This window comes from Strix uralensis, chromosome 3 (assembly GCF_047716275.1).
Source record: "Strix uralensis isolate ZFMK-TIS-50842 chromosome 3, bStrUra1, whole genome shotgun sequence".
Classification (NCBI taxonomy): domain Eukaryota; kingdom Metazoa; phylum Chordata; class Aves; order Strigiformes; family Strigidae; genus Strix; species Strix uralensis.
The window spans coordinates 90,019,464-90,041,591 of NC_133974.1; the positions used below are offsets into that span (position 1 = coordinate 90,019,464).

Consider the following 22,128-nt stretch of genomic DNA (forward strand, 5'->3'; position numbering starts at 1 on the left):
CGGAGGTCTCTCGTCCCGCCGCCCTCTCTATGGTGCCAGCCCTGCACCGCCGGGAGCCTGCGGCGGCGCGGCAGGACCATCCCCTTCACCTCCACGCCATGCCGGCTGGCGGGTCCCGGCCGCCCGAGCCGCTGCGGAGCTGAGGTGAGCTGGCAGGGGCTTATCCGCAGGAGAAGGAGGGAAAGGGGAGATGTTCCCCCCGGTGCCGCCGCCGCCTCCGCCTTCCGCTCGTCCTGGCCGCGACCGGGAGCTCCGGGGGGGGTAGGGGGGTGTGTGTGAGGGCCGCCGGGCGGGCGGCGGGAAGGTGCCCAAGGCGCCTTAAGGTGAGGCGGCGGGGACGGCACCTTCCCGCCGGCTGCCGCGAAGCTCCGCCGTGAGGGCGAGCGCGCGCGCGCGCGGGCGGCAGGTAGACGGCGGCGGCGCACGGCGGGGGGAGGCCGGTACCGGGAGGTCTGAGCTCGCTGCCCGCCTCAGCCCGGCACGGCAGGTGCCGGCGATGCGGGTCCTTCACCCGGAGCGGTGCCCCTGGAGCAAACCGGAGGGATAAGAGGTGTGGCGGGGGCTGGCCGCTCGGGAGCGGGGAGGCTTGGGCCGGCAAGGAAATGCTCTGCCAGGCGCCGGTGGAGCGGTGTTTGCTCGGTGTGTTGGTGGAAGTCCCAGGAGCTACGTATTTAGTTTGAGGTTTGCCTGGGTGTTCCACGGGAGTCTTTGATCTCCGTGTCTGCAGCTAAATAGTCACTTCGGGACTGGGTTCTTTGTATCGCCCTGCCGCCCTCAGCAGGTGCAGGATCCTGCTCCCGCAGATCTCCGACATCGGTCCTCGCCGGCTTCTTTCAGCCCGATACCGTCTTTTAATTACGTTTTAGGTAAAACCAGTAATTCAGTAGCAGCGACGTTGCCCTTTTCAACAGTTTCCCTAATGCCTTAACGAGAAATAACTTTAGGACCATCTCCAAAACGTGTTCACGTTCTGTGAAACTGGAGTTCATCCTTCAGGGATACTGTGCTAAAACCTGTGGGTGGCAGGTGAGTGGCCGCGGTGTGATGGAGTTCTGGGAAAGGGGAGAGAGAATCCTCCCAAACGTGTTTCCCTGCTCCCTGCCTAGTTTGTGCAGCAGGCAAGAGCGATCTGGCAATCACAGAGTAGACTGCTCTTCAATTTAATTTGACTGCTCAGAAGTAGACCTTCTGTATGATTTTGTGCAAATTGCTTCATTTCTTCTATCTCATTTCTCTGTTTGTAAAGTGAGAAATTAACATGTGCCTACTTAATAAACAAAGTCATTTTGTTTGATATATCTCTATTAAGCAGAACCTGGGACAGAAAATTGTGGCTTTGCTATTCTCTGTTTGACAGATCTGCATGTGGCATGAAGAGGGGCTGAATTTAGGAAAGATTGCAAATGCCGTGTCAAATGCAGCAGTTCTTCATATCTGCAATTTATTTTTGAATACTCTGCTCTTTTACACTGAGTGCTGTAATAGTCTTCCCTGTGCCTTAAGGGAAATGGACAGACTGTTCAGCTGGATGATGGGATAGACCTTGATCCATTTTTAAACTGGACTTTATGTTTTTAATAGCTTTTTTCCTCTCTTACTAATTAGTCTGATAGTTCAGTAGTTTGTAGGACTTTTAGAACATTGAACAGAACTTGTTTTTCTTGGAGCAAGTGTTTAGTAATGTCCTAATTCAGCATTCCTTATCAAAGTTTATTGATGGCTATGGCCACGGAAAGGTTAGGTAGAGTTACTATATTACCATGTTGTATTTCATATATTTTAAGCGTAACTTTGGAATTTTTGTTGCCAGACAGAGCGTTGAGAGTAATTGAGGTTATTCAGAGGATTGTTTGCTAAATAAAGCCAAAATGCTCTGACATTCTTCATACACTAGAAATGATACACTTTTCTTCATATTTTTATTTACTTTAGCTTAGCACTTGCCTGCACTGAACCATAGATCTCTTTAGGATAAATCTATGATTCTTTATTTTGTTTTGTTTTGGTTTTCCCCTAGAACTGACAGATATCTACTGAATCTTGCATGCATAAAGGACTACCTCTTTCTGACCTGGTCATTATCCTTGAGAAACTATTGATTCCTTAGGAAAATGGTAAGTTTTGTACATTTTTTTGTTTAGAAATTACAATGCAGAGAGTTGTTTAATACATTAAAGTGTATTCCAAGGACATTTGAACAGTTATTTTTAAGTTAATGACTGATTGTGGCACATATTTTTCTAGTTCAATCTAGCTATTGCCACGTGTAAATATTTGAATCTACAGTCTTACCTCATAGAGCCTTATGTCTTTGTAATTGCAGTGCATTGTTGGGTGCTCTGAAATTATTGTTTCTTCCTAATTATTGTTTTCTGAAATAAATCAGAGAAGGAATCAAAACAGTTACCTGTTTGATTGGATTCCAGCCTATCCTTGAACCAAAAGACCTCATTATTTGTGTGGATCAAAAAGATCAGTAAAGAGATACTTTTCTTCTCAATTATTCTAAATGTCTTTTGCATTTACTTTTATTTGACTCCATTTAAAGTCTATTTTTTAAAAGGAATATCAAAGAATTAGTCTTTCAGTATTATTTTGCTATATATTAACTACTTAGCTGTAGTAACTGTTGACAACCATTTCTAAGTAAGGGGGAAAATTGCAGTAGTACATACATCTTGATCTCAGTTTTTTAACCTCTTATGCCCATACATCATTATAAGTACAAATTCAGTGGAATTCCCATCTTGCACAAAAAAACCCAAGAGGTTATGTGAATGGAGATTTGCAGGTTCATAATTTTTCTTGTCCTGGTAGTGACACATCTCGTTAGAGTCACCTGTTTGGCTCAGAATACAGATTGAGTTTGTTAGCATATAATTGTTTCAGAACAATTCTATTTTATTCACCATATCCCATTTTATCATTAACTCATTGTAAAATTATGTAAAATTAACTCATTGAAAAATTGAGATTTAATATTGATTGTTCTTCTTTTTTTTTAAATTATGCATATACTGAAAGGCTTACCTGTTACCAAATACAACCTCTAACGTGAATTTTAAAAAAAGCTTACAACAGAACTGATGTTTAGAAAAAGAGCTGAACATATCACTTAAGCATATTAGCTTCAGTAATGTGAAAATAAAATAACCTGCTACATGCTTGAATTGGCAGAAGCATCTTTGTGCCTCGCTGAGATGCAGGATGTCACAGAATTATTGTTTTCACTTATTTTATTCAGCATACTTCAGTAATCTGATTGTAATACTTTGAATGGTGACCGAGCAAAATAGTAGAAGGAGTGGTAATAGGTTTCTTCAAAAGCGCTGTAAGTGCTGTACACTCAGGAAAATAGTCTGTAGGAAGAATTGGTTTTTTTAACAATCAGTCAGAGTGTAGCCTCATTCTTTTGTCCTGTTCCCTTGTCATCGCTGTCCCCAACTCCAAGCCCATACATGCACAAAGGAAACGTCCCAAGGACTGAAGTAGCATTTAATCTCAATCTGGTTTGAGATCCAGTAAATTTGCAGCCTGTGGGATGTATTTGACATCTTCCTTCTAAGTGAAAATTGGTCTTTATAATGAGGTCAGCGATTTTGTATTTAGAGCCACTATGCTCTATAATTTACTGTTTTTCTATGTGTAATCTGTTGACAAAGAAAAATGTCTGGACACTTGGATTGGGAGGGGGTGGTGGAGTTTTTTTGCTGTTTGGCCAAGCTATTAGTAGTAAGGGAAATAAGAATCCAAGGTTCCTTGGAAGCCTTCCTGCTCCATGTGACAATGTACCTTCCAGCCTAGCACTGGAAACCTTATTAATAGGGAATTACTGTCCATTAAAAGTGAGCTAGATCAATTGTGCAGATCGCGGCAGAGTGAGTGCTCAGGTACCAATTAAGTGAAGCTATCAAGTTAGTTCTCCTTTGAGATAATTTCTGAGCCCTAGGTGTATGGTCATGTATGTTAATGTAAACTTATTCTGTTAAACCGCTCCTTTGGTATTTTTCTGTTGTAATAACATGCTGTTTAATAGGAAAGCATTTTCACACCAGGTGCAGATTGCCTTTGCAGCCTTACAAACACTGCCACAAAGTTCACAGCTGACAAAAGAGCCATTCAGCACAAAAATAAACGTTTTAAAATGAGCTCATGCCTTGAATACTGTCCCTACTGATGCTAATAACAGTGTCCATGTCTTATTTTCCCTTATAATGAACACTAAGCAGCAATATTTTTGACATTTTCAGCAGAAAGGCAAAGGGTTCTGTAGTGTGAAGACTGTTGCATAAGCTGTGTATTGTAAGGCATTTTGGCAGGGGTACAAACTTTCTCACTCTGTGCTATATCTGTTCTGTGTATACAGAGAAACTCAGTCCCTAGGGCTATCAATCTGGCATCTTTCATCAGCACTAAATTTACTGCAAATATTTTTTGGGTGCATGCAAAAAAAAAGTGCTATTAAACTTTTGTGGACAGGAGTAAAAACATTCAAATAGGTGCATCTTCTGTTTACTTCTCTCAGAATTCCCCTTCATTGAATTCTGATGAGCACATTCTGCTGACTCTCAAATGCACTCAGCCCATGTTTGTGTGTATATCTTATCGTAAGTCTTTATGTTGAATGATTTGGCGATGTTATCTTGCTCAAGAGCTTGACATACTAAAGATTGTTTTACTCTTTTTTACTTATTTATCTACTAACTGTATAACTGTGATATCTTTGAAAATGCATTGTTGACCCGTAAGGAAAGTGTAGAGAAATTATGTTAGTGTCAAATATTTCTGTAGACAAATTTTGTTGTGTTGCACACTTGCTTTTTAGGAACAGAGTTGCTTAGGAGTGTGAAGTTTTTTCTACTCTTGTTCCATGACACTGCTCTGTCTATCCAAACTGAATTGCTAATGTGTGGCCTTATAATGTGATCTTTAACGCTGCTTTTCTCTGTCCGTGGGATTCATTTAATTTTCTTGTTTTATTTTGTTTGGAAAAATAATATTACACTGCAGGACAAATTGAGATTGATTCAAGATAACTTTGGGATTTAAAAAAGAAAACTAAACAAAAAACTAATCCTGGTTTTATCTTTAAAATATAAGCATGTTATGAAGATTTTTAGGTTCACTTCATTAATATGTCATTGCAATAATATGGCAATTTGTAATGTACATTTTGGAGGTTTTTCTTAATGGTTAAAACTTGGAATTTTTTGTGCTTTTAGCCTCAAAGTAAGGGCATGATGATCTTGCCACTTTAGACCAACATTTTAGCTGGAGCTGCATCACTGTTAAGGTGTTCTTTCTGTCTTTACAGTGTTACAGTTGACTAATGGCAAAATAAACAACCGGGGACACATCTGTCTTGACACTTAAAAGTTTGTAAGCTGTTCAGTAATATTTTGGCATCTTCCTTTATTCATGTGTTTCTAAAATAAAGTGACATTCACAGTGCAGAGCTTACACATTTGATCCCAGGAAGATTTTATGACGGCTGGCATATAAAATTACCCTTTAGCCAATGTTGTTTTGATAGCAGCTTAGTTTCTTATCTGGATTTCTCTTTTTCTCATGGAAGACTATTAATGTGTACTATTTCAGCACTGAAATATGAGACCATTAGTACAAGGAGAAATAGTAATCATTCAATGTCCCTAGTGGCTGTAAATCTCCTGCCTTGGTAGCGTTTAAACTATCTCAGTTTGGGTTTGAAGTGAAATTAGTTTTTACCCTCTTACAGTACTGGTGCTAGGTTTTATTAATGTTTGTGATATTTGGGACTTCCTAATGGAAAGATGCCTTTTTAAAATGGAAACTACTACTTAAAGTGGCCTTGATACTAAGTTTTCTGAAAAACTGATCTAAAACAAAGTAGATCTGTTTACAGGCTGAGGTATCAGAAACATACATTCAAATTCTAATAGAAAACTGATAACTGTGTGCTTCAGAAAACCTCTCCAAGATCTGTTAATCAAAAGTATGTGTAAATTGTTAGAGACAGCTCATATAGCCAACATCTATTTACAGAATTAGAGCTGAAATTAATTACCTTAATAACTTCCTGTTGGAAAGGGGAGAGTTGAAACACACTCAAGGCTAAATTCACCACTGGGTTTAAGTGGTCGCAGCTTCATTAACTTCAATCAGGTTATACCCATGATTCATTTTTGGGGGATTGTGATTCATTTAGCATAGGCCTCTTCTGGTTTATATGTGATTTGAGTTCTTGGTCATGCATGTAAGGGCAAAAAACTTGACCAAATTTAAATGTCTGTTTTGTACCTCTTTACAGTCCTTGTATGGTCCCCTTTACCAAAATATCACTTTCACAGTCTTTTTAATGTCTTCATCTTTGTTACAGCCCTGTGAAATAAAGCAGTGTTTGGTAGTTAAGAAATGCATTAAAGATGATGTAACAGTTTGACTGACTTCATGGAGAAGGTTCAGAGCAAAGAAAGGATTTGATCTTAGTCATTTGTATCTGACACTGAATAATGTAGAAACTAGACCATTTTTCCCTTCTGAAATATAAAACCAACTGATGCAACATTTTGGTAGAGCTGCCGGATATTCTAATTTTCTAATTATGACAATTATTGAAGCTCTAACAATTAGCTCTGTTCTTAATTAACCTTCCATTTGGACCTGCAGGTTTGATAACAAAGGAACTGCAAGTATGTAATACTTGCAGACAAGAATTGTTCCATAAATTTTATAGTCAGATTTCCATTCTATTTGTGGTTGCTTCTGGCCTTGATATGATTTAGGATGTAACTGAATATTTTGACCATGCTAATTTCTTTGTAGTGATGACGGATATAAAACTTGCTCATCCCTCAGGTGTAAATAATGAAATTCAATCTCACTGAAATTTGACTGTCAGAAAGTCTTGAACACTCTTGCTTCTTCAGATGGGCAATTTTTAGATAATTACCTCATTCTTCTTACAGCTCCATTTCAAGGGACTGTATTCTGTCATTTCTGCCTTTTCATTTATGTTTAAAGTTGTTACTTGAGATCATGAGGGATTTTTTTTTTTTCATTGTGTGTTTTTTAGCTACCTCTTGTGAGGTGGTAGGATGTATCAGCTTTCTCAGGTCCTGGTAAACTAAAGATTTGGATAAGAGTGAGCTGAGCTGTTTAGTTCTCATAAAAATAGTCTGTACTGATTTGTAGGACTTCTTTTTTTTTTCCATAGGAAAAAAAGTACCTATCCTAGAAAAAATGCCTACAGTTGTCTAGTAGGAAGTTTTTAATTTTTGTTATACTTTGTAATCAAACTTGTGCACATGTTCTGAAGTGTAACAACAATCTGGGGGTTGTTCAATTAGAATGAAAATACAAAAATCAAAAAAGGCAAATTACTTCTTATGAGACTTAAAAGAAGATTCATGCATCTCAAGGAAGGACCAGTTACTCAGAGATTATTCCTGACCAATTATTGTCTAGACTGTTTATAAAAATGCTGTAGTGATGGAAGTTCTCCATCCTCCTAAACCAGTCTATTCTACTGTCTTTCTACCCCTACCTGAGATATGTTCTGGTGTTTTGCTGCAGACAATAACAAAAAAACCACCACATCAAATGGTGAGGTCTCCTTTTATTGTTATACCATTTATTGAAATTTGTCCTAGTGAAGCTTGAACCCCAAAACTTTTCAGACACTTGGGGGACTGATCATTGTGTATTTTGACTTCTGAAAAAGACCTTGTTTCTGCGAAATTTTCACCTAAACTCTGTTGTATGTTCTAATAAAAGATACTCTTTGTTCCCAGACAAGCCTCTTGTATTTGACTGCTGACTGAAACATACTTTAATAGTAATATTAAATGTGGAAGAGTAGGTTATGCCTGTCAGTATATGTTTATCATTGTTTATTAAAGCTGTGAGTAAGCAGTATGACTAGGAAGCTTAGAAGTTGAAAATAGCACATGGAACTTCCTCTCAAAACCTCACTATTCCTGCTGTTTATAGATGTAAAGATCATCATGCCTTTAAATGCCACTGCCACTTGAGAAATGTCACTTCAGTGTCAGAAAGTGCCAAACACTGAAGTGTTCATGCTCAGCCATTTTTGTAAATTCAGTTAAATTAGATAAACCATTCCTGTGTCTGAATACTTCTTGGAGGACAGCAGACCTAACACTTTTGCAGAGAGAGACCTCCTAAAGCATATATCTGACACAGAAGCAGAAAACACATATAAAGATATTTTTACCCCTAGTTTCAAAGCCGAACATAGAGCAAGCTGAATGGTCAGGAGGATGTTAATGAGATTCTCTCATAGTGAGGCTATCCAGTAATGGGATTGTACGTAAGGCTATCTTGTGAAATGATAAACTGCTAATGAGTCCATGCTATAAGACAGAACAACAGCATGGTAATTTTTTTCTGCAGAGATGTCAGCTTGGATAATGGGAGAATACACATAAATATTTTTATTTCCCTTCTCTAGAAACAGCAGCATTCCAACCATTAAGTGTTGCACATAAAACACAATGCAGAGCAGCATTCTGCTGGCTGGTCTGGCTTTGAGAGATGATTATAGCTAAATGAATTGCCTACCTTCTTTATCTGCTGTCTCTTTCCTTCTGCAGCAAATTGTGTGGTGGTCAAGTACATCTTCAACAACTAGTACTTTTCTCTGTTTTTTTTTTCTTGGCTGTGGTGGGGCAAGGGCACTCTGAAGCAATCTGGTGATAATATTCCAGTTTTCTTTTGGTGTATCTTAGCTTCCACATCAGCAGAAGCAGCAAACAGTTGTAGAGAAATTACACTTGCACTTTCTCAAAAGAACATATGGGCTTTTTGTTTTTTAGTTTCTGTAATGGCAAAGTAGACACTGTCCTTTTTCTTGCAAGCTAATGAACTTGTAATAGTTTGTTGTATGTATTTTTTAGATAGTGCCATGTATCTACTCTGTCATCTAGAGATCCCTCTCCATCGCTGCATCTTCATTTTGGTAGCAAATGTAATTGTTCATAAAAGGAGATCAGAATGCAGAAATTGATGTGCAATAACAAGAAATTGCAGTACATGTTTTGATTTTGTATAGCATGTTAGTTTGTATTCATTTGTAGGTTATGTGTAGATACGGAATGAGATACATTACAGGGCCACATTTAAATGTATCTTTACACCAACTATCAGAAAGATCAACAGATTTATTCTTTTTAAGAAATGTATGGGTTAGGTTTAGTATTTTTTTTAATTTCAGTGTTTCTACAGTTTTCCTTTTTTGTTCTAGTGATAGAGGCAGATAATCTGTAATATCTGTGAATATAATGGTTTAAGAAAAATCCTGTTTCCTTTCCACAGAATCAGTGTGAATTTTTTTTCTCTAGGACTTGTGAAGCTGCTTATATTTTTAAAAATTTAAAAAAGAAAATAAAGGACAATACCCCTGCAACAATAAAGAAAATTAAATTCCCTTAATCCTAGGTACTATCTATTTTTAACCTGTCCTTAAACCTGAGACTTGCTTAATTTCTTCTTTAAAAGGGTGGGGATTCCACAACATCTCTAGACAGCCTGTTTGGTTCTTCATACGGCAACTTTTTCTAGGCTGAGTAACTGTTACCACATGTCATGCTGTCCCTCCCTCTCTAAGACTCTTAATTCACTATGATCTAGGTTCTCTTATTTGTGTACATCTTGGTTTGTGTATATTGTGGAGGAAACAAAAATACACGGCTGTGATTGATTAGTGTCTGGTAGGACATAATGAATTCTCTTGTGCCTGTAACACTTGCTGTATTATATCTCAGGAGGAAAAAACCACTTTGACTCACGGTCAGTTTTCTGTTTGGTATATCTTTGAGATGCTTTTCATCAGAACAGAATGCCAGGTTAATCCCTATTTCATATAGATGTGCTTCATTTATTCTAAAAGATACGGTGTGTTCTGTTTGTTTTAGTGAATTTAATTTACTCCTTTTTGAGCACTTATTGTTGCAATTAATTTCGAATTAAACCCTCAAAAATACTTATGATTGCTTCTAACTGCAGTTTTTATATAGCTATTGTGTTTTATCATCAAAGTTAATGAAAAGATTGAGTAGAAACAACACTGGGAACCAATCTGAAATGCCCATTGAATTTCAATAGAGCAATGTAGGTGATATAATGGGCAAACTGACTTTCAAAGAATTAAAATACTTAAATCTCCCTACTTAACGTAGAATAGTTAAGTGGCATGAGAATGAGAGAGGAAAAATAGTGTCTTTGGCAGAGGAGCTATATGAAGGTAGTCAGATGGAATAAAAGAATGATTTGCCATAAACTTTTTGAATGTTAGAGCCTTTTTAGCCTTTTGCCGGCAGATACGGTGTTACGATCTTGATCTGTTCTGTAAGATACTTCTGCTATCAGTGAATGAAAGACTATGCTGTATATTCAGCAAACATTCACAAAATTCCCCAGCTTTTCCAAGACAGAGGAGCTGTGTTAGTGGGGGGGGGGGGGGTGGGGGTGGGGGGGGGGGGTGTTGTTTGTTTGTGGGTTTGGTTTGGGGTTTTTTAATGCCTTCTTCAAATTTCAGCTGTGCCAGGTCAGGAAAGATCCTAGTTCTTCCCTTTTTTTCAGAATACAATCCAAACAACTGTATTTAAGGTTATGTTTCCTTAGTAAGGATAGATGGAAGAAAATGAGCAACTGAAAAAGTTGTTGAAATTATATGAAGTACATGAAAGAGAACACTGAAGAGCACAGGCTTTTTAAAATTGAAATTGACCTAAAATAGAAGTGAGTACCATGGTATTTCTGTAATGTACATACTGTTTGTCCTAAAGCAAACAAGCATACAGCTAATTTCTTCAATACAGACTTTGTCTTTTAGCCACTTGGCAAGTATTCTTCCATCTTATTTTTAATTTGTGCTATAATCACCATGATTATATATGCCAATTGCATGAATCTGTGTGGCAACTAGAACTGAAGCACTTCCATTCATCGGGACCTTTTAACAGAGGCCAGCACAGTTCTACTCAGTGTTAGCTTTTATTTCAGTTTTGGGCAACTAGTGAAGGGAGGAAAGATGTGCCTAGGAAGAAACAAACATTTTTTTTCTTAGCGTGTTTGTGCATACAATTAATTTCAATGGCAAAGCAGTAGATACATTAACTGCATGTTACTGGTCTGTTAAATATAGTTCAAATCACTAGTGATTTAAATTCCATTTTTGTTTATAAATAAGTGTTTCTACTTGTGTTTTTAGACAGAGCTAAAGTTCATTCTCACAGGATTTAGCTTCACTTTGGTACCTGCCTGGTGCCTTCATAAAGTCAAAAGGAATAGCAGATAGCAACACTGAAAACCAGGAAGGAAGAAAGTTTCATCAGGGTGGGAAAAAAATCCTTTTAAAAGATCAAGGCCAAGACTGTTCTAAATTCTTTGAACTAGCTCCTTCTGGATTTTCATTCTCTAAGGAGTCATAAGGGTTGTAGAAAGGAATAGATTTTCAGGGCTACTTTTGTTTGGAGAAATACTGAGTTTCAAACAATAAACCAAGAAATGTTCATCTGTGCTAGCTGCAGAAGCTCTCCAGCCTCTCAGCTAGAGAGGGGCTATCGTTTTAGCCACATGTTAAAAGGAAATGAGTTAATATTTTCTATCAAAATGTTCGCTTCCTCTATAGAAAATGTCACTTGTCAAAAGCATCTTTTCCTCATTTTACACAATCTCATAGGAAGCACCTTGTTCAAATACATTCACATTTCCGTTTCTGTGTGATAGATGTTGAAAGGATAAGCTGTTGTCTACTGATATAAGCAAGAGAGTGGTGGTAGGACATCCTGATTTTTAATTATTGCTGTTAAAACTAATTCCTTGTTGTCTTTGGGCAATTTACTTCAACTTCTTTTGTTTGATGTATCATTTAGTCTATGAGCTGGCAAGGGTAGCAGTAGTTATTATATCATATGCTAGGAAGAGGAAGAAAACGTTTCAAGTTTAACATGGTGTTTGGGATTATTTTTTCTTTTAATGCTTTAGAACAGTTATCATCAATAAATCAACATAACTATAGTGTGGGTGTCTGTAAAGAATATCTTCTAGTTCTGATTGTTGCTGGTCTGATAAAAGTTCTGTCCTTTTAATCTTTCATTTTGCATTTAACTCTTTCTGAGAGAAAAGGGCTTGATTAAGAAGCATCCTTCTAATGAACAGATGCATTCTCCAGATATATGTCTCCTCTAGAGTTCCCTTCTTTGTCTTTCTGGTACTCAGAGAATGCCAATTCTCTTATTTGGTTGCCAAAGGAAAATACAACTTGCATCTCTAGTGTACAACTCATTGTTCATCTAGAATAGAATAGAATATTTCCATTGGAAGGGACCTACAACGATCATCTAGTCCAACTGCCTGAGCAATTCAGGGCTGATCAAAAGCTAAAGTGTGTTACTAAGGGCATTGTCCAAATGCCTCTTAAACACAGACAGGCTTGGGGTATTGACCACTTCTCTAGGAAGCCTGTTCCAGGGTTTGACCACCCTCTCGGTGAAGAAATGCTTCCTAATGGCCAGTCTAAACCTCCCCTGGTGCAGTTTATATTATAGGATATGCAGTATTTTTTGTTAGACTGGTATGGCTGGAAATGGTTAACAAGTTCTTCAGGTTGGAAGCAGAGATGGAGTTGTCCTAGTTGGTGCTGACTTTGCCTTTGAGTTTCCCAGCTGGTGGTGGCTTGTCACCCTCTGCATGCTTCCCTGGAACTCTTCCCTGTCTATTTATCTAGCCTGTACTTTGTATGCTTGTCTGTGAGGATGTTTTTGGAGACAGTGTCAGAAGCCTTACCAAAGTCAAGGTAAACAGCATACATTGTTCTCTCCTCCTCTGCTGAGCCAGTCACCTCTTTGTAGAAGCCTATCGAGTTGGTTAAACACTATTTACCCATCGTAAATCCACGCTGACTACTCTTGATGACCTTTCTCCTTCATATGTTTGAAAATGGTTTCTAGGATTACTTGCTGTATCACCTTCCAGGGATTGAGGTGAGGCTGAGCAGCCTGTAGCTCCGTGAATCCTCCTTCTTATCCTTCTCCAAGATAGGAGTGATGTTTTCTTTTTTCTAGTCCTTTTAGCAGCTACAGAGGTTGTGGAGGAATAATTTTGGGAAAATCTTTTTACTTTAACAGAAATATTTTTCTGTGTATGAAGGAAAACCTACTTATCCTCTAAGGCATTTTTTTCCATTTTTCTGCAGTTTGAATTCTTCTAGCAAGTAAAATGAAATGTTATCTTGCATATTTAGCAAGTGTGTATTTCACTTATTTCAGTTGTATATACCAGGACATAAGACTGAAGAAAGCCTGGTGAAGACAGGTTTCCTAAAATGCCTTTTCATTTAAAGGAAAGGATAGGAAGCTGCTGTAGGTGGCTTGTCTAAGCTCCTCTATAATACAAGAGTGCTTGCTGATTTTTGGCTTCACTATTTAAAATATATGAGCTAAATCTAATGAGATGTACGTAATGAAGCTGTATTTCATCTGTATAGTTGATAAGTTAAACCAGCAGTATTGCCATGCTTCTAAAAGCTGAAGACAGGAAGTATAAGTCCTGTATAAGTACCGTGTAACTCTGCTGCTAAGTTACCTTTTTTCCTGTGAATATACATCTAATTGCAGCATTGACTAGATAGAGTTGCATGTTCACAAAAAGGGAAAATTGACCCCTGCTGAGAGTAGGTGGGGGATTAGGGTTTTTTATTAACAAACCATCTGCTTCTGTGTATACTGAAGACATGTTGAATGTTTTCTTGGAAATAAAGTGACAATCTGAGTCAATAGAGAGGTTCTACTTCCATCTAATTCTTGTATTCTTGTAACAGTTAATCTATCTGTGCATATTTGATGTGGTACCATCACTGACAGAATTAAAAGTTGTTCTGCCTTTATTCCTCCCTGGTTTATTTTTATTTCAGGCAAACTATGATCTTATGTGACAAGAATGCTTTTGTTTTATCCATGGATTTAAGGGGGCTAGTGGGGGTGGTTTCTGTTTATCTTTTTGTTTTTCTCATTACCTCAGCTGTAACACTGAGCACTGCTGTAAAGATCAGCTGTGCTATTGGTCAGGTAACTGGAACCAATTATAATTGCATAAAGATACAAGTTTATAGATAGGTTTTTGTATGTATATATGCTTTGCTTTAAGATGTACAATGGGGCAATGGATTACTGTTTGAAAGAATTTCCCCATACTTTTAAACTATCACTTGGCTAATATGATTCTTTATTGACTGGCATGAAATACAAGTTTATTTATCTATTATAATATACATCATATAAATGCTTTTTCTGATTTTATATTTCAGGTCTAAAAATATTTGGAGGGAGATTAAGTGGTTCAACAAGTAACGCTCTAATGGATGACAGAGAATTTCCACCAAATGATCTCTCAAAGGACAGTCTTCCTGCTGACTATAGGGTGGAAAGTTTGGCATCTCGTTTGGTTTCTTCAGCTGATGAAAATGAAAATCAACTTGACAATGATGGAAACGAGGTTCTGATCAGTAGTAGCATTGATATGGGACAACAAGATAAAGGTGAGCAGGACAGCATCAATAATAATGAGAATATGGACAGTGGAGACTGTACCCCAAGCTGTAAGGAAAGCAACACTGAGAGGAGGTCTGTAGATGTCCATATGGACCCTCAGCTGGAGGAAAAACCTATTACAGAAAAACAGCCAGGTGGAAAAAGAAGTCCAAGAAGCAAAAGAAGCTCCAGTAAAAAATCTAAAGGTACTTTATAAAAAACTGGTTTTTGTTCTGTTTACTTAAAATAAAAACACTGTTGTTCTAATCTGTGAACTATTAAGAAAGATATATTTTAATTGTCATACTAATGATTTTTAAAATTTCACTAAAGCGTTGGGGTTTTTTTCAGAACTGTTATTAGTCCTAAATCAGATTCAACTCTAGATGTTTTCACCTTCTGTATTTAAACGTTGGCTAGTAGCAAATGGAACATATAAAGGAAACATAAGTAGAGGGACGTGCAGTTTCAGTATGGAAATTTGGCTGACTTCCAAATCAGAATAGCCAGAAATTCAGGCAATATGCTTTTGTTCATTTGAACATAGTGCTCGAGTGCAAGATTTTGGTGTCCTGGTGCAATGTCAAGATTTGAAATCTTGGTGTGAGTACCAAATAACTTGATCTTGGCCTGCTGTTGTCAAAATTTACTTATATTTTTCAAAGCTTAACAGATTGTCATAGGATGTGTATTTTGGGTAATGAACTGTTCAAAAATATGTTTCTACCAATTTTTGATGTTACTTCTCCTTTAGATCTTTCAGATATGAATTGGATAAGGAAAATATAAATGTTTATTACATGTTCTTACTTGAGATGCTTTTTCCCTTTTTGAATGAATAGGATTTGTCCACATCAACATAATGTGTTACTAGGTTTTTGCCATAAATCATAAAGCTTATGTGTCATAGTGCTGCAAATGTATTGATTAAAATCAGTGTGTTTCATCACCTTGGTATCTTCGAAAGTTACTTGGAAGAACTGAATCATGCCTGCTTGTTTTTCCATGCTTTTTTATTTAAAGACTGAAAATTTGGGGAATTTGGCTACTTAAATTTTATTTTTAAATAATCTATTTTTCCTGCTAAATGGCAAGTCTTCTATGGCCTAATCTGAAAACTGATGATGATCTTAAAGGATTATAAAATAGGCAAAGAAGGGAAAGGAAGAAAGCCTCGTGTTCCATATCTTGTATGTATAGACAAAATCTGGAAGAGAAAAATTATATTTTCTAGTAGAGATAAGAGGATCCTGAAATCTGTCATTATAGAGAGAATGAGTTCTCATTAAACGATGCAGAAAGTCATTAAATATATATTACAACTGTAGACATAATGTTTAAAAATAGAAGAAAATACTTAATTAAAACAAGATTGGCAGAAGTAATTGAGGACGAGTCATCTGTATGACGGGAATAACAAAAAACATGTTGATGAAATGTGATACAGACGTGTGGGCAGAGGTATCTGAAGCACGACAAGAGGAAGAAAAGGAGAAATTCACCCAAACACTGAAAGTTAATCTTCACTTGTGTTTTCTCTGGGTTAGTTTGTATTCTTGTTGATAAGTGCAATCAACCGATGTAGAAGTACCACAAAATGAGCTGTGCACAGTAGATGGCAGTTTTAAGGCAGAAAGCAGAAATCCGCAGTATAGAAAATTTCATGGAAAAATCTAGAGATGTAAAGTACCACAACAGAGAATGTCCTGCCTGCAAAAAACACAGTTTTGTTGAATTCAACGAGGAGTTGAATTTTTGTTGAATTCAACAGAGTTTTGTTGAATTCCTATGAACGAACTCTTACTACTTTATTAATAAAGAACATTGACTGTTATAGAAGGAAGATCAAAATATAAAATTACATTATATCTCCCATTGATTACGGGCTAATTTACATTTAGCTTTTTAGAAATTCTCACATGATGGTTCTCCTGTTTTCACACAATGCAGTGACTGTGTCACAATTTCTTAATGTTGCAAACATCTTTAATTTAGTGGGAATCTTCCATTTAAATTTTAACACCAGCTGTTTAAAACAATTCCCGAGTATCCCTCTACATAAAAGAACAAAACTAGCTTTCTTGTCTTTATACCAACTTGGAGGTAAAGGAGAGAATTATCAAACCAGAGTGGAAGATCCCTGAGAGAGTGACAGCAGAGCACCACACAAGCAAGCTGGAATCACAAACTAAATACTTGCATGGCATGTGTTATGGTGATTTTTTAAAATTTATTTTTCACTATTGAGAAATCATGAATGAGTTACTTTGACTCATAGCTAAAGAAGAGATTCATGAATCTTCTTCTCTTTCCCTATAAGCAAACCTGTTAGGGTCACTGTCAAATGTTGCCATTCTGGAAAAGTTGACATTTGACTTAAAAAGCATGTTGTTCATATTCCTTCTCTTGCTAGTGACTAAAGCAATGAACCTGGAATATGGAAAAGTACATTTTAGTTATTTTTCAGGACTCGCTCAGTAGAAGATTGGTGATCATTAGAGAAGCCAATCTTCTGCTCTGGAGATATGTTTTTACTTTAGAGGAAAGAGTAAGTACTCGTACTTGCAATGTGTTTGAAACTCTCTAAACATTGCTCACAAAGCATAAACAGTTGTAAGTATTTGATTATTTTGTTTCTGTATATGCTTGGAATGTGTTGGAGCTAGAATTATCCTAGCTTCTACAATCAGTAGACTGGAATGCAAGATTAAGAATCACTATATCTGGTTGAAGATTCACCTAGTTCAATATCCTTCCCATGACAGTGGCCAATAGAGGATGGGTGGGTACGAGTATAAGGACAAGGCAAAGACGTAATGATTTGTTCGTGTGTTCTCCTTGCCACCAGCAGTTGTCTATTCAGGACTTCCCCAGGTGGGAATTGATAGATTGTCATAGCTTACAGTGAATTTGCCACCTGACTTGCAGTTGTTTTCTGAGTCCATTTTGGTGTCATGGAGTAAGCAGTTCCAAGATTTCACCTATCTGTTGTTTGAAGAAACACCTCCCTTTAGCTGTCTTGATGCTCCAGTAGGCATATTCGAGTGAATTGACAAGCATATAGCCTCCAGATCCCAAATTTCTCTCACATTCTTTTTGCATACTAATAATAGTTTTGAATAGACTATGATTATATCTGTTTAAGGAGGACACTGGTGATCAAAGAAGTGATGTAAGTTTAAATTGACAATTTTAAACTTTGGTGATTATTCATACTTGGATTCCTTGTAATGAATCGTACTAACTTTAGTGCAGTTGAGATAGTGATTCATGAAGTGTCATCTGCTTCAATGTATTTTTGTAAACGTGGACTTCAAATTATTCCTGTTCTCTGAAAATAATTTCATCTTTTTCCAAAAGATCAGTCCTGGCATAACTAGTAACTTAACATTGTAAAGTCATAGTGTATAATTCCTTAATGTGGCATAGCACGGTAACTTGCACTTAATCATTTTTCCCTAAGTTAAATTCTGAAACATACGCTTTTCCTGTAAATTATTCAATTTATTTCTTGAAGCAGCTTGAAGGTGGGGGAAGAAAGTGGAGTAGTTAGGATGGATTTGGTGTTGCAGCAAGTGAAATACATGACTGTAAACTAGTCAAATTAAATGAAAATTCAAGCAATGTTATTTTATTTAAGGTTCTGTGCCACACTAAACAAGATTTTGAGCTTGCTCAGTTAGAGTTATATCTTTACCACCAACGCTCCTGTCCTAAAATCTCTTCTCTTAAAAATGAAATATTTTTTTAAATACTTACTGGTTGGTTTTTTTTTTTTATAGTTCTTCAGTGAATCAGTCTGAACCAGCTTTCTGGTACTGAGTACCAAAGAATGTTTAAAAAAAGAGATTACCATATGTTTTCTGTACAAGAAACTTCTGTTACTGGTGACTTAAGCTAATGCTACTGAACGTGAAAATTAAAATTCAATTAAAAACCAGAGGACAATATACATAATTTTATTTTGTTAGCAAATGCCTCGCACTTCAACCTCTTACTCATTCTCAAGCAGGTGGCAAGAGCATCTTAATTTCATATACTTGCAGTACTGACAAAGCAAAGAAGAGTGAGACATACCGAAAAACGCGTTTGTCACTTTTATTCACAAGGTCTGTCAAAACTATGTCTTTTCGCAAACATGAACTTCTATGAACTCTAAGGGAAATTTTGAGGAAGTTTGCTTCTCCTCATGTCTTAGGAAACATTGGCACACCCAACTGGGCATAGAAGATGTCAGTTGAAACCTCTGTGAGTATGGCAGGGCAGAAACCTGAACCCAGCTCTCTGCCACATTCCCAGTGAGTGCTCTGGCCGTGGGAGAATTGATATCTTCTGTGTTTTTTCACATTTATTTCTAGTATGGAACCGAATATCAATGTGTGTAGTAAATATCAGTGCTTTGCAAAGTGAAAAAACTTAATCCTTGCTTCTTAAAATATCAGAAATACATGTAAGATACCAGTCTTTAGTGAAAAAAAAAAAAACACAACTGCTTTGGACAGACAGTAAGATTGATTGTTTCCAGGAAAAAGCAATGTTGTGTGCCATTTTGAAGAACATGGAGGGGGAAAAAAAATAAATAGGGTGTTACTGCCTCAAGAAAAGTTCTTGGTTATAGTGCCACTAAAGCACAAATGCTGTTTTGTGTTTAAAATAGAACAAGATAGAATTAACCTGAATGGCTGTAAGGCCTTGCTTGAGAATCAGGGGAGTAATTTGAGGGCAGAATTTGATTCCAAGCGAGTTGACAGATCAACTACATGTAGCAATAATAATGCAGTTTATAAACTATGTGTTAGCAACAGTACCACAATAACATTAAAATGAAGATTTTTCATGATAGTTGCTATTGAGCATGATTCAGTCAACATTAGTGTTTTGATATGACAGGTGATTATTAACTGCTTAATAAAGTGCAGTTTGAAGTGGCTTTTTTCTGAGAGGTTTGCCAGAACATGTGGACCCTCTTTTCTGGTTTCATGATTATGTGCTGAGCAGAAAGCTGTATTTTTAAAGACAGCATTAATTCCATCTCTAAAAGTACTTCCTGGTTTGTATCTTGCATCCAGTTATGTCTCTTGTTGCTTTTGGTCCACAGCAAGCCCAGATAAATACTGGAAGAGCAGAGACATGCATTAATATTGAAAAGGCAATTTTAAGATACGCCCAAATTTTGTGGCAGTAAGCCCTGTGAAAATAGCCACTCACAGATATTACTAGTACTCCTGACCTGGATAGTTTACTTAATAAAGAGTTTAAAATAACCAAAAAACAGAATGGTGGAGCCTTCAGTGGACAAGCTAATGCCTTTCTTAAACCCTAAATCTTAAACCTGAATCATCACTATAGGGCTTCAGTTGTGATGAACACAAGGGGGTCTGAAATATGCTGAATGCCCAAGCTGTAGAAATGGCTGAAGTGTGATGGTTACTTGAAACAGTGTCCCCACCTGTCCTGCTTTTAAATGATAACATGATTTTCAGAAAAGGGATGTAGCTGAGAAAGAATAACATATAATAACTTGAGTTTATAAAAGTTTATTGTGCACATTTCAGTGGCCAAATTCCCTTGTTTAAAAAATTATGAGATTATTTTTTTAAAAGTTCAGTCCTATGTAAATGTATCAAAGTCAATGTTGTTTTATGAAAAAAAACTTGTTCATTAATTGGTGGAATAAGCTGTAGTTTTGTGGTTACTCCTAATACTGTGTGTTATAGGAAGCCATCATTTATTGCTTTTATTCTCTGATCTTCGTGAGAAACTTGTCCAGTCTGTATATGGGTAGTTGATTTGTCCCATTGCTACTGCCTGCTCTACACATTTTCCCTAATCTCATTTAACATTTCCTGAGAACTATCATATTCATGATCAGCAATATACTACAAATACTGCATTTCTAACAATAAATTGTGGGATTTGCACCCAGAAAGTTTTTCCTGTAGTATTTTTATACTGTTATGCTTTACAAATCCTTCATATATGTTGCCAGTCTTCCACGTGCATGTCTGACTTTTTTGACTTCTGTAAAATTGGAGACAGGCAACAGTGGCCTGCCAGAGAATGTACCATGGAGAACCTAGTTTTCTACCTGGCAAGATGTTCTGGAGGCTAAATTCAGTTTACACATCCTTGTGTCATTGTTACCAACGTAGATCACCACTGCTGGCTCATCCCCTGGACTCCAGGGGGGTGTCTTCCTTTCCACTCAGCAGAGCAGTCCTCCTGGACATCTGTCCCCCACAACAGAATCCCCCACTGTCATCATCTGCTTCTTTCTGTTCTTTAAGATCCTGTTGTCACTGTGAGGAGCCACTGTTATCTGAAGAACAGGTCCATTGTCTCTCCTTCCTTTGTTGCCTGGGACATGTCCCTGTACAAAGTCCTTGGCAGGAGTGAAGAAACAAACCAAGAACCTCATTCACACTCTTCTCACCTACCTTCTTTTTGCCGTTTTTGAGAAAAACTGTTGCAAACAACCCTACTTTCTGTCTCTGATGTGTTACAATTCACTCTTAACATAGAAGTTTGTTCACTTGGATCTAAATATTGATTTTTTAGCTGAAACTGTAACACCAGTCACAACAGTTTTTATTTTGGGTCATCCTGGTCTCTTACTAATAACTCTGTAGAGCAGTTAGGTGGTTTTTTTTTTCCTCAAGTTAAAGTCAGGTCCCAGTTAGAAGTGTACAGAAATACCTGATGTATGTTACTGTCCTTTTTCAGGTAGGTGAGCTGACACTGAGACAGATCTATCGCAACTAATTTTGACAAAACCGGTATTTTATTTACTTGCAGGGATATTATTTAAGATACTAGAGTTTTATTCATAGCTTTTGTATTGAAATTTCCTAAAAAAGCAACTTGATGAAGTTTTGAATCCTAACTTAAGTACTTGTTCTTTTTAAAGGAGTTCCTCCAGTGGGAACCACAACAGTCAAGGAGGAAAATACTCTTATTACAGATACAGATTCTGTGCATGCTGAAGGTGCTGTTGAAGCAAATGAAAACTTTCACCAAAAAGAACAAAAACAAACGTTGCAGACTCTTTTCTCTTTGCTCCGTGAAGAGGTTGAGCAGATGGATTCAAAGATACTGCCCCTGTGTCTCCATCAGGTACTTCCTATGATTCTGGTTTTGGTTTTGTTTGAGACCTTTTTTTCATTAGGAAAAAAATGCATTAATTCAACATATGCCAATATTCATATCTGGACAGGGTATTTTGATGTATAACAGGTGGTTAAGGCAAATATCTCCTCTAAGGTCTTCTAATATATGTTATGACTTGAAAGTATATTCTGCAGTTAAAGAAAACTCTTAAGGATGGGTTTTCTAATTCCTCAAATTCCAGTTTGGCAGGAAGATTTAGGAAAATCATTCTTCAACATACTTAAATATGGTTTGTAAGACACCGTATAGATACAAGACAGCTGATATCTAAATTACATTTTAAATCTGAAATTATTTTTACTGTTGCAGACTTCTTTCTAGCATTAATTTCATGCATGAATGCTAAGATTCAAGGTTTCTTTGTGTATACTTTTTTTATAGCCCAGTTGCCACACCTGCAAGACCAAGGGAAATACTGTGTGATTTGAAA

At 37.1% G+C, this 22,128-nt stretch overlaps 1 protein-coding gene across 10 annotated transcripts in view; it reads left to right on the forward strand.

Annotated features, from left to right (window-relative positions):
- Position 1: 1 nt before the first annotated feature.
- CNST (consortin, connexin sorting protein) overlaps positions 2-22,128 on the forward strand; it is a 52,930-nt gene continuing 30,803 nt past the window's right edge. The window contains exons 1-5 of one of the 10 annotated variants that reach the window (XM_074863281.1): positions 2-144; positions 867-1,026; positions 2,018-2,114; positions 14,309-14,737; positions 21,493-21,644. In XM_074863281.1, coding sequence (XP_074719382.1) covers positions 14,359-14,737; positions 21,493-21,644 — 531 coding nt within the window. In that variant the 5' untranslated portion in view covers positions 2-144; positions 867-1,026; positions 2,018-2,114; positions 14,309-14,358. Of the gene's footprint in view, positions 145-443; positions 551-866; positions 1,027-2,017; positions 2,115-3,429; positions 3,590-9,691; positions 9,711-12,702; positions 12,800-12,849; positions 12,987-14,050; positions 14,070-14,308; positions 14,738-21,438; positions 21,645-22,128 lie in introns of those variants that run through there. The other 9 variants (XM_074863273.1, XM_074863282.1, XM_074863274.1 and 6 more) reach the window with 9 other exon arrangements.